The 17,338-nt window shown below is 44.9% G+C and overlaps 1 protein-coding gene across 1 annotated transcript in view; it reads right to left on the reverse strand.

The window, feature by feature from the left end:
- Nucleotides 1-17,338, reverse strand: part of LOC124709009 (A disintegrin and metalloproteinase with thrombospondin motifs 7-like) — a 552,648-nt gene that overhangs the window by 441,916 nt on the left and 93,394 nt on the right. Inside the window, exon 4 of the mRNA XM_047240641.1 lies at nucleotides 3,038-3,231. Within this exon, the coding sequence (XP_047096597.1) occupies nucleotides 3,038-3,231 (194 nt within the window). The remainder of the gene's footprint in view (nucleotides 1-3,037; nucleotides 3,232-17,338) is intronic.

Below are 17,338 nucleotides of genomic sequence, written 5' to 3' on the forward strand. Positions count from 1 at the left end.
CGGTCGGCACTGGACGTTGGCGCAGTGGCGGAGCATTCCTTGGTCTGATGTACCCCGATACCTTCTTCGTCATGCCGATGGCAGGGCGCAAATTCGTCGCCTTTCAAGGGAACAACTCTTTGACACCTGTACTGCAGGACGGAAACAAGCCGGCGGCGGCTCCATTATACTCTGGGTAACATTCATGTGGGCATGCATGGGTCCAGTGGAGCTCGTGCAAAACACCATAATGGCCAAGGAGTATCGTGCACTGGTTGAGAACCACTTACACCCCTTCATAACGATCATGTTTCCCAACGGCAGTGGCATTTTTTAACAAGATACAGCTCCATCTCACAAGGCCAAGAATATGATGGAGTGGTACGAGCAACACAGTGGCGAGTTCCAATTGATGCGCTGGCACCCAGATCGCCAGATATGAATCTGATCGAACACATCTGGGATGTGATTGAACGTGGCTTTGGAGCTCATCGCTGCTTCCCAGGAAATAATGGCTATTAGATGACTTGTGTGTGCGGATGTGTTGCCAGCTTCCTCCAGCGACATAACAAGGCCTAATAGCTTCCATACCATGACACGTCGCCGGTGTTATCCGTGCCAAAGGTGGGCATACCAGCTATTACGTGGATGGTCATAATGTTATGGCTGATCAGTGTCTACATCACCAACGCTTGATACCAGTTCTATACATTCCTTTTTTTTTTATTTTTGAGTCATTGGCCGCGCGGGATCAGCCGAGCGGTCTAAAGCGCTGCAGCCATGGACTGTGCGGCTGGTCCCGGTGCAGGTTCGAGTCCTCCCTCTGGCATGGGTGTGTTTGTTTGTCCTTAGGATAATTTAGGTTAAGTAGTGTGTAAGCTTAGGGACTGATGACCTTAGCAGTTAAGTCCCATAAGATTTCACACACATTTGAACATTTGAGTCACTAATCTTCTGACTAGTCTGATACGACCAGCGACGAATTTCTCTCCTGTTCCAATCTTTTTATCTCAGAGTATCAATTCCAACATATGTCCTCAGTTACCTGTTGGGTGTATTGTAATCTGTCTCTTTCTCTATAGTTTTTACCCTCATTAGCTTACTCTGTTACCATGGAATTTATTTCCTGATGTCTTAACAGATGTGCTGCTATCTATCATTCTTATTGTCAGTATTTTCCATATATTCCTTTCCTCGTCGATCCTCTGGAGAACCTCGTCACTCCTTACGTCATAAATCCACGTAATTTTCAACATTCTTCGGTACCACCATTACTCAAATGTTTCGGTTCTGTTCTGTTTCGGTTTCCAACAGTCCATGTTTCAGTACCAGACAATACTATGTTCCAGACGCTCATTCTCAGAAATTTCTTCCCCACAGTACAGGATGTATGAAAAAGAATCATCCGATTTGGCACGTCAATATTTCTGAAACTAATAAACATATACAACGAATTTTGTTTTTTGATGAACGGAAAACTGAAAGTTTTTTCATACCTTGTCACAGGTGTTCAGTACGCCAACCTTGAGATGAAAGGCATATGTCATTCCGGTATTGAAATTGTTCTGAAATTGTTCCCACACGGCAGCGAGCTACTGTTATGCGATTTCTCAGTTCATTCATTGTTGTTGATAACAGAGGGACATAAACAGTGTCTTTCACCCCCCACAAGAAATAATCACATAAAGTTACGTCCGGTGACCTTGGAGGCCTGTAATGTAAGGCTGAACCATTTGGTCCAGTACGACCAATCCATCGTTCAGTAATCCTTTGATTTAAAAATTCCCGCATTTTCAGACGCTAGTGTGGCGGTGCCCCGTCCTGTTGGTAAATGAAGTCGTTCGAATCAGTCTCCAACTGTAGGAAAAGAACGTTCTCAAGCATATCGCGATATGTGCTTTCTGTAACACTGTTCTCAGCAAAGAAAAGTGGACCATACAACTTTTTCCGTGAAACTGCACAAAACGCACTAAATTTTGGAGAGCCCCTCTCATTTTGTACAACTTCATGTGGTTGTTCCGTACACCATATTCTCACATTATGACGGTTCACCCTTCCATTTAAACGGACTGTTGCCTCGTCACTAAACACTAAGCGTGGAAGAAAATTGTCATCTTTCATCTTGCCTGCCGTCGTAAGTTCGAGTCTTCCCTCGGGCCTGGGTGTGTGTGTGTTGTTCTTAGCATAAGTTAGTTTAACTTAGTTTAAGTAGTGTGTAAGTCTAGGGACGGATGACCTATGCAGTTTGGTGCCTTAAGAATTCACAGACATTTGAACATTCCATCTTGCCAAGAGCAAAATTACAGAACTCCACACGTTGTTGTTTGTCACCTTCACGAAGAGCTTGCAGTCCTGAATTTTGTATGGTTTCATGTGTAAACATCGACGCAACACACACCAGACTGACATTGTGGGCATGTTGAGCTGTCGAGCTGCACGGCGACCGGCTTTCTGCGGATGCCTTGTGAAACTATGGCGGATGGTTCGACGTCTGTGTCAGACACTCGGGGAGGGCCCGGCGATTTGCCTTTACACAAACAACCTGTTTCTCGCAAATGTCCATGCCTTCGTTTAATGCTCTGTGCTCTGGGGAGGGTCCACACCATACCTAGTACGAAAGTCACCCTGAACAGTTATTACTGACCCGCACTGCGCAAAACGAAGGAAAAAAAAACGCTTTCTGTTTTCCTGACACCATTTTTACTAGAACTGAAGTATGTGCATACTGCTGCTACCTAGCAGGAACCGTGAAAAATTCGAGAGTTTGATCTTTCCAACAGTACGTCGTTCACGCACGTATCTCAAATAACGTAATAGTTACGATTTTTTAAAATCGAATCATTCTTTTTGATACACCCTGTACTACACAGTCTACAAAGCTCTAAAGTTTCCAGGATGTTCTTTAAAGTTGGTGATAACATTTTTTGCGGCGAGATTATCTCAAAGTCTATTAGCACACCATTGTTGAATTGAAACGAGTTGCTGATGAAATAGGAGAAGAAATAGCCACATTAATAACAAAAGAGTACGCTAGGAGCGAAGTTTGCCAGGTACTCGCCATGTTCATGATGGTGAGGATGTAGTTCTCGAGGTCGGAGCCCTTGTGGTAGTCGAGGAACTTCTTGTCGGCGACGACGAGCGTCTCGAGGTACCTCGGCTGGCTGACGGAGCGCGCGCTGGCGTTGCGGCCGCTCCAGCCCTCCTGCTGCGACTGCCACCGCAGCCGCTCCGCCCACGCCGCCTGCCAGTCGTCTGCGGCACGTGGCGCAGCCGAGCTCAGCACAAGTTATTTACTAGCTTTCTGACAAACAATGTTTGGTTATGTTCTTGTAACAGGTTTCATTTCGGACTGTCATATAACTGCTTTGAACGCCACCTGTATGCGTCCTCTGCAGATAGTGTACACAAGCCTTATTCCTTTGTTCGCCGGTCTGCTCGCTTGACGCTCCTGCCGCGAAGTTACGGAGGCGTCTCTGTGGATTATATACAAGTGTGCATCCTTCTTTGTGAGTGTGGTTCTACATTGTACCATTCTGGCCTGCTGGTACGACTTTATTAAGGTATGCCTCGTTCAATTTGATTACTTACTTAGCGTTCTATCCTGCGATTGTACGACATTATATTAGTTGTTTTTGCCTGGATCTCTGAGGTTTCATCTGATTCCAAGCGTACTATAGTCTAGCACACAGCCGTTTTACGGTTTTTAAAATGTTGCAAAATAAAAATTTTAGATTCGTAAAAATTTCTTACTCCCATTTACAATCGTACAAGCTAGGACCATACACTACGGCGCGTTTCGTCACAGGGTTATTTGGTAAGCGTGATAGCGTTACGGAGATGTTTAGCAAACTCAAGTGGCAGACTCTACAAGAGAGGCGCTCTGCATCGCGGTGTAGCTTGCTCTCCAGGTTTCGAGAGGGTGCGTTTCTGGATGAGGTATCGAATATATTGCTTCCCCCTACTTATACCTCCCGAGGAGATCACGAATGTAAAATTAGAGAGATTCGAGCGCGCACGGAGCCTTTCCGGCAGTCAAAAAATGGATCAAATGGCTCTGAGCACTATGGGACTTAACTTCTAAGGTCATCAGTCCCCTAGATCTTAGAACTACTTAAACCTAACTAACCTAAGGACATCACACACATCCATGCTCAAGGCAGGACTCGAACCTGCGACCGTAGTGGTCGCGCGGTTCCAAACTGTAGCGCCTAGAACCGCTCGTCCACCCCGACCGGCTTTCCGGCAGTCGTTCTTCCCGCAAACCATACGCGACTGAAACAGGAAAGGGAAGTAATGACAGTGGCACGTGAAGTGCCCTCCACCACAAATCATTGGGTGGCTTGCGGAGTATAAATGTAGATGTAGATATTTCGCTTATTTTGCTGTCCCTAAGGGTAATCTGAAATTACCCCATGAAGGCTAAACGCGTTGTTAGTAAAAGAATCAAGACTGTATTTAATTCAAATAATCTACATACGGTTGCTGTACCACACGGTCTAATAGAGTGGAAAATATTTTACAAAATTCCGTTAAATTTTGGTTCCACGACAGATAACACTAAGTTAAAGGTCGTAGATTCAAGTAAATACCTAGGAATTACAATAACAAATAGCTTAAATTGTAACCATAACATCGATAATGTTGTGAGGAAAGTTCAAAAAATGGTTCAAATGTCTCTGAGCACTATGGGACCTAACATCTGTGGTCATCAGTCCCCTAGAACTTAGAACTACTTAAACCTAACTAACCTAAGGACATCACACACATCCATGCCCGAGGCAGGATTCGAACCTGCGACCGTAGCAGCCGCGCGGTTCCGGACTGCGCGCCTAGAACCGCTAGACCACCGCGGCCGGCTGTGAGGAAAGTGAACCAAACATTACATTTTATTGGCACCACACTTAGAAAATTCATCAAGTCTACTAAAGAGACTGCATACAACACGATTTTCCGTTCTCTTCTAGTATATGTCTGCGCCGTAGACAGACTTGGTGGATGACATCGAAAAACTGGAAAGAACCGCAGCTCGTTTCGTATTATCGCGATGTATGGTTGAGACTGTCACGGATATTATACACAGTTCGGGCAGCAATAAACAAAACTGAGGCGTTTTTCAGTACTGCGAGATCTTTTTGCGGAATTTCAATTAGCGACTTTACCCTCGTAATGCGACAATATTTTGTTGGCTCCCACCCACATTGAGAGAGATTACCATCGCGACAAAGTAAGAGACATCAGAGCTCGCGCAGAAAGATGTAGATTTTCATTTTTTCTAAGTTCTATTCGAGAGTGGAACGGCCGAGAAACAGTCTGAAAATATTTCTGTGAAGCCTTTGTCAAACACTTAAATGTGAATTGCATAGTAATCGTGTAGACGTGGATGTAGATATTTCCCACATCTTCTGGGTGATTACGCATTGTAGCCTAAAATGAAACTTTCTGACATAGTAAAAACAAGAGCGGTTCAATTACAGTTTACTGACCACTCGAAAATACTTTAAAAAAGCCTTATTATCTCAGCAGTAGACTGCAGTACCCAAACCAAGTGAGCTGGTTCAGTGCAATGATACGGGACTCATATTTCAGAGGACGGTGGTTCAAATCCCTGTCCGGCCAATCGGATTTAATTCTGTGTCATTTTTGTAATTGCTTAAGGAAAATGCCAGGTCGATTTCTTTCAAAAGGCTTGTGATCTGTCTCTGATGGCCTGGTCGTTATTGGAGTATTATACCATACGAACCATGGACCTTGGCGATGATGGGGAGGCTTGCGTGCCTCATCGATATAGATAGCCGTATGGAGGGGGTATCTGTTGAGAGGCCAGACAAACCTGTGGTTCCTGAAGAGGAGCAGCAATCTTATCAGTAGTTACAGGGTCAACAGTGTGCATGATTGACTGATATGGTCTTGTAGCATGAAACAAAATGGCCTTGCTGTGCTAGTATTGCAAACGGCTGAAAGTAAGGGGAAACTACAGCCGCAGTTTTTCCCGAGGGCATGCAGCTCTATTGTATGGTTAAATGATGATGGCATCCTCTTCGGTAGAATATTCCCGAGGTCAAATCGTTCCTCATTCGGATCTCCGGGCGGGGACTACTCAAGAGGACGTCTTCATTAGGAGAAACAAAACTGGCGTCCTACGGATCGGAGCGTGATATGTGAGATACCTTAATCCGGCAGGTCGGTTAGAAAATATTAAAAGGGAAACGGATAGAACGAACTTAGATATAGTGAGAATTAGTGAAGTTCGGTGGCAGGAGGAACAAGACTTCTGGTCAGGTGAATACAGGGTTATAAATACGAAATCAAATAGGGGTAACGCAGGAGTAGGTATAATAATGAATAAAAAAATAGGAGTGCGGGTAAGCTACTACAAACAGCATAGTGAACGCATTATTGTGGCCAAGCTAGACTCGAAGCCCACGCCTACCACAGTAGTACAAGCTTATGTGCCAACTAGCTCCGCAGATGTAGAAGAGATTGATGAAATGTATGATGAGGTAAAAGAACTTACACTCCTGGAAATGGAAAAAAGAACACATTGACACCGGTGTGTCAGACCCACCATACTTGCTCCGGACACTGCGAGAGGGCTGTACAAGCAATGATCACACGCACGGCACAGCGGACACACCAGGAACCGCGGTGTTGGCCGTCGAATGGCGCTAGCTGCGCAGCATTTGTGCGCTGCCGCCGTCAGTGTCAGCCAGTTTGCCGTGGCATACGGAGCTCCATCGCAGTCTTTAACACTGGTACCATGCCGCGACAGCATGGACGTGAACCGTATGTGCAGTTGACGGACTTTGAGCGAGGGCGTATAGTGGGCATGCGGGAGGCCGGGTGGACGTGCCGCCGAATTGCTCAACACATGGGGCGTGAGGTCTCCACAGTACATCGATGTTGTCGCCAGTGGTCGGCGGAAGGTGCACGTGCCCGTCGACCTGGGACCGGACCGCAGCGACGCACGGATGCACGCCAAGACCGTAGGATCCTACGCAGTGCCGTAGGGGACCGCACCGCCACTTCCCAGCAAATTAGGGACACTGTTGCTCCTGGGGTATCGGCGAGGACCATTCGCAACCGTCTCCATGAAGCTGGGCTACGGTCCCGCACACCGTTAGGCCGTCTTCCGCTCACGCCCCAACATCGTGCAGCCCGCCTCCAGTGGTGTCGCGACAGGCGTGAATGGAGGGACGAATGGAGACGTGTCGTCTTCAGCGATGAGAGTCGCTTCAGCCTTGGTGCCAATGATGGTCGTATGCATGTTTGGCGCCGTGCAGGTGAGCGCCACAATCAGGACTGCATACGACCGAGGCACACAGGGCCAACACCCGGCATCATGGTGTGGGGAGCGATCTCCTACACTGGCCGTACACCACTGGTGATCGTCGAGGGGACACTGAATAGTGCACGGTACATCCAAACCGTCATCGAACCCATCGTTCTACCATTCCTAGACCGGCAAGGGAACTTTCTGTTCCAACAGGACAATGCACGTCCGCATGTATCCCGTGCCACCCAACGTGCTCTAGAAGGTGTAAGTCAACTACCCTGGCCAGCAAGATCTCCGGATCTGTCCCCCATTGAGCGTGTTTGGGACTGGATGAAGCGTCGTCTCACGCGGTCTGCACGTCCAGCACGAACGCTGGTCCAACTGAGTCGCCAGGTGGAAATGGCATGGCAAGCCGTTCCACAGGACTACATCCAGCATCTCTACGATCGTCTCCATGGGAGAATTGCAGCCTGCATTGCTGCGAAAGGTGGATGTACACTGTACTAGTGCCGACATTGTGCATGCTCTGTTGCCTGTGTCTATGTGCCTGTGGTTCTGTCAGTGTGAGCATGTGATGTATCTGACCCCAGGAATGTGTCAATAAAGTTTCCCCTTCCTGGGACAATGAATTCACGGTGTTCTTATTTCAATTTCCAGGAGTGTATTCAAATAATGAAAGGAGCCGAAAATTTAGTAGTTATGAGGGTCTGGAATTCGATAGTAGGAAAAGTAAGTAGTAGGTGAATATGGACTGGAGGAAAGGGACGAAAGAGGAAGTCGTCTGGTAGAATTTTGCACAGAGCATAATTTAATCATAGCTAACACTTGGTTTAACAACCATGAGCGAAGGGCGTATACGTGAAGAGGCCTAGAGACACCAGGAGGTTTCAGATTGATTATATAATGATTAGGCAAAGATTTAGGACCCAGATTTTAAACTGTAAGGCATTCCCAGGAGCAGATGTGGACTCTGATCACAATTTATTGGTTATGAACTGCAGATCAAAAGTGAAGAAATTGCAAAAAGGCGGAAATTTAAGGAGATGGGATCTGGATAAATAGAAAGAACCAGAGGTTTTAGAAGGTTTCAGAGGGAGCATTAGGGAACGATTGACACGAACTGGGGAAAGGAATATATAAGAAAATGGGTAGCTCTGAGACATGAAATAGTAAGACAGCAGAGGACCAAGGATGTAAAAAGACGAGGGCTGGTAGAAATCCTTGGGTAACACAAGAATTATTTAATTTAATCGATGAAAGAAGAAAATATAAAAATGCAATAAATGAAGCAGGCGAAAGGGAATACAACGTCTAAAAAATAAGACTGACAGGAAGAGCAAAATGGCAGAAACGGCTACAGGACAAATGTAAGGATAGAAGCATATATCACTAGGGGTAAGATAGATACTCCCTACAAGAAAATTAAAGAGACCTTTGGAGAAAAGAGAACCGCCTGTATGAATATCAAGAGCTCGGATGGAAAACCAGTCCTAAGCAAAGAATGTAAAGCAGAAAGATGGAAGGAGTATGTAGAGGGTCTATACAAGGGAGATGTACTTGAGGGCAATATTATGGAAATGGAAGAGGATGGAGATGAAGATGAAATGGGAGACATGATACTGCGTGAAGAGTTTGACAGAGCACTGAAAGACCTTAGTCGAAACAAGGCCCCGGTATAGACAACATTCCGTTAGAGCTACTGATAGCTTTGGGAGAGCCAGCCACGACAAAACTCTACCATCTAGTGAGCAAGATGTATGAGACAGGCGAAATACCCTCACACTTCATGAAGAATATAATAATCCCAGTTCCAAAGAAAGCAGGTGCTGCAGGCGTAAAAACTACCGAACTATCAGTTTAATACGCCACTGCTACAAAATACTAAAACGAATCATTTACAGAACAAAGAAAAAACTCGTAGAAGCCGTCCTCGGGGAAGATCAGTTTGGATTCCGGAGAAATTCAGCAACACGCGAAGCAATACTGACCCTACGACTTCTCATAGCAGATAGGGAAAGGAAAACCTACGTTTATAGCATTTGTAGACATAGAGAAAGCTTTTGATAATGTTGACTGTAATAATCTCTATCAAATTCTGAAGGTAACAGGGGTAAAATACAGGGGGCAAAAGGCTATTTACCATTTGTACAGACCAGAGGGCGGTTATAAGAGTCGAGGGGCGTGAGAGGGAAGGCAGTGAGACAGAGTTGAAGCCTATCCCCGATATTATTCAATCTGTATATTGAGAAGGCAGTAAAAGAGACAAAAGAATAATTTGGAGTAGGAATTAAAGTCCAGGGAAGAGAAATAAAAACTTCGAAGTTTGACGATGACATTACAATTTTGTCAGAGAAAGCAAAGAACTTGGTAGAGCAGTTGAACGGAATGGAGAGTAACTTGAATGGAGGATATAAGAGGAAAATCAAAGAAAGCAAAACGAGGATAATGGAATGTAGTCGAATTAAATTAGGTGATGCTGAGGGAAGTGTATTAGCAAATGAGACACTGAATGTAGTAAATGAGTTCTGCTGTTTGGGACACAAAATAACTGATGATGATCGCAGTAGGGAGGGTATAAAATGTAGACTGACAATGGCAAGAAAAGCGTTTCTGAAGAATAGAAACTTGTTAATATCGAGTATAGACTTAAGCGTGAGGAAGTATTTCCTGAAAGTATTTGTGTGATGTGTAGCCATTTATAGACGTGAAGCATGGACGATAAATAGTTTATACAAAAAGAGAATTAAAGCTTTTGAAATGTGGCGCTACAGAAGAATGCTGAAGATTAGATGAGTAGATCATATAACTAATGAGGAGGTACTGGATAGAACTGAAAAGAACAGAAATTTGTGGTACAACCTGACTAGAAGAAGGGATCGGTTGGTAGGACACAATCTGAGATATCAAGGGATCACCAATTTAGTACTGGAGCGAACAGTGTGGGCAAAAATCTTAGAGTGAGACAAAGAGATGAATACAGTAAGCAGATTCAGAGGGATGTAGGTTGCAGTAGTTACTCGGAGATGAAGAGGCTTGCACGGTGTAGAGTAGCATGGAGAGCTGCATCAAACAAGTCTTCGGACTAAAGGCCACAACAACAACACAATCGTAATCTTCTTTTTTCCAATATTTAATTGTTAATCATCACGAAAATTGTAATAATCAGCCATTTCATATCTACCACTTGATAAACGGCCTACTTTAGACTGTTCCACTCGGTGCGAAATACAGCAATCGCAACCATGTTACTCCTTCATATGTCCTGGTGTGATACACCCACTTTTCATTAGACCTTATCGGTCTTTTCCGTATCTGCATAATTACTCTGCAATTGACACTTCGGTGTTTGACAGAGGGTTCATCAAACCACTTTCAAGCTATTTATTGGTTGTTCCACTCTCGAATTGCACTTGGGAAAAATGAAAACCTAAATCTTTTCGTGCGAACTCTGATTTCTCTTACTTTATTACGAGGGTCCTTTTTCCTACTTCGGTGTGAGTCAACAATAAGTTTGCGCATTCGGAGGGGAAAGTCGCTAACTGAAATTTCGTGAAAAGATCCTGTTGCAACGAAAAATGTCATTGTTTCAATGACATCCGCCCCAACACAGGTATCATATCCGTGACATCCTCTCCCCCATTTAGCGATACCACAAAACGAGCTGCCCTTCTTTGAACTGTTGATGTCCTCCGTCAAGAAGAGGATGGACAAACGTAGTGTAGCAGTCTATTTAGTCGATTTGTTGCATCTTTTACAATTTCTGTGAGCACAACACAGTCTGTGGTTTGTTTTACCCACAACATTTTCTATATATTGATTCAGGTTTAAGTTGTTAGTAATTCTAATCCCTAGGCATTCAACTGAATCGAAATCTTTAAATTTGTGACTTATCGTGCAACTGAAACATAACGGTGTATGTGGTATTTATGTGGAGGAGTTGACGCATATTTTGTTTGGGGTGAATTGCCATCTTTAGTACCACAGAGATATTTTGTCTAAATTATTTTTCAATTCATTTTTGCCTTCTGTGGACTTTAACAGACAGAAAATGACAGTACAGTTTGCAAGCAATCTAAGAGGGTTGCTCAGATTGTCTCCTAAATTATTTATGCAGATAAGAATAGAAGAGGGTCTACAGCAGATGTCACTTTTATTCATTGGATGACTTGTCGTCATTTCTATGAAACGAACCTTCTTTGAACTTTTTCATATCAGTCAACAGATTACAGCCATGCGTTCAGAAACTCGTGTCTCTAATGCGGATGATAACAGAGAAAAAGCCGAAATTCTGAATTCCTTTTTTCCACACTGTTTCAAATCGTCGGACGATCGCTTGAATGAGAGACATCGAAATAAGTCACTGCGGCATCAATTAACAGAATAAAGGCAACTGGTCTCATAAGATAACTATATGATTCTACATAGAAATTACGAAAGAACTTCGTCCTCTTGTAGCGCCTGTCTACTGTAAAACGCTGGATAGTCGAAGGATTTCACGTGATTGGAAAAATATCCAAGTCATTCCCGAGTTCAGGAAGGGAAATCCAACAAACACACGCAACTAGGGGCGACATCGCTGACGTCAGTCTGATGAAGAGTATTGGAACACATTTATTCTCGCGTGTTAACACCATTCTGAAGACCGAAAATCTCCTCTACAGAAATCAACATGAACTCTACAAATAACGACCGAATGAATCTCAGCTCGCTCTCTTCGTCCAAGAGGCCCAAAAGGCAGCAGATACCGGCGCCCCGGTTGACGCCGTCTTCCTTTACATCTCGGACATGTTGGATACAGTTCTGCACTGTCGCATAATAAACAGAATACGAGTGTAACATACACTGCCCAGTCATATTAATGTGAGTACCTGTCAAAAGCCTGAAAACTCACATGTTGCAGCACTAACAGCTGCGAGACGTGCAGGAAGGGAAGTTCTGGAAGGTACCGACAGGTATGTGTAGTCATGGCGACTTCGGTGCGGTGGACAGCTGCGTTACGTTTCTCGTTTGAGGATCCATGGCGCGAACAGTCTGGACGAAGCAACCCTGCAGATTCTCGATTGGGTTTAAATCTTTGGAGTTTGGTGGCCAGAGGAGTACGATAAACCCAACCCGGTGCTCTTCGGACCACGTACGTACACTGCGAGCTGTGTGACACGTTGCATTGTCCTGCTGGTAGATCCCATCGTTCCGAACTGCATGTAGGGGTGAACATGGTCCCCAAGGATAGATGTATACTTGTATTGATCCACTGTGCATTCCTGAATTGCAATAAAATCCAGAAAATGACAAGGAAACAATCTACAGACCATAACGCTCCTCCCTTAGACCTGGACTCGTTGCTTTCAGACGTTTCGCGCCGTACACGCCAACGGCAATCTGTCCAATGGCGCATAAAACGCGATTTATCTGAAAAGGCCACCTCTCGCCACTCAGTAGACGTACAGCTGCAGTCCTGACGTGCAAATTCCAATTTAGGTCACATATGAACACCAGACAGCAAGTATGCATGAACTAGTCGCTTGCTGTTGAGGCCCATACGCAGCAACGTTCACTGAACAGCCGTTGAGGATACATTGTTGGTAGGCCCTAGGCTCATGTGTGCAGTCAGTTGATCAACAATTGCACAGCTCTTTACCCGTACACATTTCCGCAGCCGTCATTCACCCTGTCATCTATGGCCCGCGGTGCAGCATACCCGCTTTGGCGCCCGTTTTGGATAGCGCCATTTCACCATCCACGGCGGCAAGCGAAACAGTTTATAAAATTAGCGTTAGGGAGATGCTTCCATCCTTGGCCCAAAAGCCAACGATCATGCCCATTTGAACGTAAGGTAAACCTCTCAGTTGCCGCATTATGACAATGACTCAATGACTTCACTGCTTTCCACGTAACCCGAACCTGAACACCCCCCCCCCCCCCCCCGGCCACATCTAGTGCTTGCACCTGCCGGCTGCAAGTGGTTATTGCAGGACGCAGCCGAACATTGGCAGTGGTCACAATAACGTGATTGGACCGTGTTTATAAGACCGGGTGGAGCAGTTCCTTTCAAACAGATCACAACAAGAGTCCTTAACGCAGAAAGCTACAGATGCAACTATAGCTTTCAGTGTAACCCACGGAAGTATTTTAGGGCTATTATTGTTCGCAATCTACACACAAGACATGGTTTGGTAGTGTCGCAATCACCTTGAGAATTTTCGTGGATGATTCTGTCGCATACAGAAAAATCGCAGAAAATGTAACGAAATTCAAGAGGATCTGTTAAGGATCGACGCGTGGTACAAAAGCTAGCATTTGTCCCTCAACATAAAGAAATGTAATACACTGCGCTTTAGAAGAACAGTGTGTTCGGGAATGCTTTAGTAAGCACAAAAGTGTCATCTAGATGCTTTATGTTCGGGGAACAGGCAAGCTACTCCATTCTGGTGATCCTTACATGCTGAAGGAACGTGTTCACGAGAACGTCACGATGATCACGCGGGTTATCATCAATCAAGATGAAATTTTCACCAAAATGTTTGTGATAAGGTCCCACCATTTGTTGCAGAATCGCGTCCCTGTACCAGACAGTGAGATTGCCCTCAACAACCGCATGGGGTGTACGGTGGCTCGACGTAACGCCACCTAGTTGCAGCCGGCCGTTGTGGCCGAGCCGTTCTAGGCGCTTCAGTCCAGAACCACGCGGCTGCTACGGTCGCAGGTTCTAATGCTGCCTCGGGCATGGATGTGTGTGATGTCCCTAGGCTAGTTACTTTTACGTAGTTCTAAGTCTAGGGGACTGATGACCTCAGATGTTAAGTCCCATAGTGCTTAGAGCCATTGAACCTTTTTTGAACCTAGTTTCACATGTGGGACACAGTGTCGGAGGTGTTCGACATTACCAGGTTGTCTCCAAACACATTATCTGGGATTATCAGGGTACAAACAGATCCAGGTACCGTCGGTAAACAACACCCGACGCCAATACTGGGGACTCCTTCCTGCATCATTTCCTGACCATCGGAGTCTGAGTCGATGGCGTTGTGGTGTACGACTTGGTATTCGCCATTCTTGTCGGAAATGGAGAGTCGCATCGTGCAATCATCTCTAGAGTTTGACCCGATATATGTCGTCCTGTAGCCTCTTCCAACGCAGAATTCAGTTCTGTAGCACTCAGCCCACGGTTCCTTCGACTCAAATGTCGTAGAAATCGATCATCTCGTGCACCTGTCGAACATGGGCGGCCAGTGTGGTGTAACTCCTCAACACTACTTGTCAACGAAGTCCACGTCCGCACCGCATCATTTTTATTCCGGTGCACACGTAGAGAAGCTTCCCTGGTTGACAAGTCTTCTGCAGGTAACGTGGTGACGCTGATCCGATTAATGTCACGATTGTCCTTCGTGGCGTGTTGGATGTTCACTCTACTATTTCATAGACGTCTCCAGCGTGTCCTCTGCTGGTGCCTTATTTTCAGGTGAAATGCTACAAAGTCCTTTCGAATGTGGCGATCTATCCATAGGTAGCGCTCCTGGTAACTGTGTGTACGTTAACAAACAGGGCTGCGACCTTCCGATCAGTACAGGAACGGTCACAATAATAACACACCTGCACGACATATCGGGGTGATGCAAAACTTCTCTTAATGTGTGCAGACTGACGGAAATGGAAAGTGTTACACCACGAACACCGTGAACCAGCGCTACCTAAACGACTCTCCAATATCGCCATGCTATGAGATTTGTTGATTAAAATGCCATTCTTATGCGATCTTATTTTTAGAATTTTCAGTACACGAAAATGCCATTCCTACGTTTGAAAAATGAGTAAATCATGCCTACCGGGTGTGCCTAAAGCTACTAAATGTTTTCAGGAGAAGATTGCGACAAACATACCCGTGGGTCGTGCACGTGTTGCTTATAACCATCTTTCGGTCTATGAGAAAGATCAGATAGTTGGAATGGGGGATATGAGAACATCATACCCACAAATCGCACAGACTGTTGGCTGTAGAGCAATGACTGCAGAACAAGTGATGACGAGTTGGGCTCAGGCAAGAAGAGTTAGTACAGGTCCTTCCAGAGGGAATACACCACGAGAAAATTGTAGCATTGTTTGACTGGCACTATTGAATAGATGGATAGCACCAGGTGAAATTTGGGTCGAGGCTACAGACAGTGTGTCACCGCGAACGATCGAGTACAGATTACTGGAGGCTGGGTTCATGTCTCAAGTTGCCATTCGTTGTGTAACGCTGACTCCATACTACAGACAACAGGAACTTGCATGGCATAGATCCAGAGTTAACTGGGACATTGAGTGGAATTCTTTGATGTACAGGGATGAGTCTCGCTTCAGTGAGTGGTGGTCAGATCGGCACCAACGTGTCCATCACCGACCTGGTGAAAGACCACCAGAAACAGCGGTTCTCGAAACTCATGCCTCGTTAACTCCTGGAAGCATGGTGGGGGAGCTATTGGATGTGACAACAGTACTGATTCTGTAATCGTCTTAGGAAGCCTGACTGCTCGCGACTAAGTGACGAGAATGGTAATCCCACTTGACATATCCTTGATGATGCCAAACTGAATATTCCAACAAGATAATGCAAGACCCGAGACAGTAATTCACAACGGAATCGCCTCGAGGAAAGTTGGAATTCTTTTCTGGCTGCCTAGTCCCCTGATTTGTACTCACAGAGCTTGTCTGTGATGTGATAAGAACACACATATTTACATACGATCCTACAGCCAGCAATATTCATGAAATGTCACAGCGTATGTTTCAGCCATGGTAAGATAACATTCGAAGATGTTTGCTTCCATGTCTCAACGGTGACAATGTATTCGTGTCTGTTGTGGTCACTTCTTATACCGAGTTGACGATGGACAACAGTTCCGAATGGAATGAAAGTTTGATAATTTATTACACGGTTTGTGATGAACATTTCTACGAAGGTTGACAAATATCAGACAAGTACTTCTACTTCCGACATTGTAAATCAGTGAACAATCAGACTTGTGAACACCACAGCGGTTCAGTTGCTGGGTATGGGCCTCAGATGCAGACTGGTATTTACACCATGATAATGGTGTTTCATCGAGAGAAAAGACTTAAATTTATTGTACAGTATCGAAACAGGACTGCTGTTGAGATGCTTCCAATCATCGTCTAGGATCATTAATCCACATGGGAAGCATTACTAATTCGTTTGTTTACGAATACATCTTTAGAGATGGTCGTCACCAGTGCACGGCAATTATTTTTCTAGGAGAGAGGAGACTGACAGTGTTCTCAGGAATATGTTCAATTATTCTGCAGGTTATTGTCGTTAGTTATAATCGGTGTGGATAGATCAGTAGGTAGGGCACTTGTCCGTGAATGGCAAAGGTCCCAGGTTCATGTCCCAGTCTGGTACAGAGTTTTAGTCTGCGAGAAAGTTTCAGATTTGCGTACACTCCGCTGCAGAGTAAAAACTCATTCCGGAAATTTCTCAGTTGTACTGGAAATAGACAATACCGTTTTTCTCAGCTAGTATCGCCTTGTCCTTAATGTGTTGAATTTGAAAAAAGAACAGGGTATGATAGCTTATCTTCCCAGATAACAGAGGTCACCTGTACGTCACCCTGTCTGTATGAGCTTCTAATGCGCTGCTGACTGGAAGACAATGACTGGATGGGCAACTAAAGATGAAGAAAGAAGTATGAAACTGGTTTGACTGCTTTCACTAGATTAAATTCAAATTTTCATGATAAAAATTCCGATGTGTATTACCAGTTAACTTACGATCGTGAGACGTCGACTTTTAATGTGAATACCACTTTGAAGCAGACAACAACGGAGAGACGCCTGCCGGAAATTATTAGGAGAGGCGGGAAAAGAAATAAGGTCTATGGAACAGGATGGTCGAATGGGTGCTCCATGGAGAAAAGAAGTTATTTGCTGCATTCGAAGAATATGTAAAAAAAGGATCAAGACGACGACGTAATGGGTGGTCATTATATAGCACCTGATGTCAAATTGTTGTTGTTGTTGTTGTTGATGATGATGCTCGTGATGATGAGTCTGATAGAAACGAAGACAGTGTTCTGAGTGTTCCAAAAC

This window comes from Schistocerca piceifrons, chromosome 7 (assembly GCF_021461385.2).
Source record: "Schistocerca piceifrons isolate TAMUIC-IGC-003096 chromosome 7, iqSchPice1.1, whole genome shotgun sequence".
NCBI classification, from domain to species: domain Eukaryota; kingdom Metazoa; phylum Arthropoda; class Insecta; order Orthoptera; family Acrididae; genus Schistocerca; species Schistocerca piceifrons.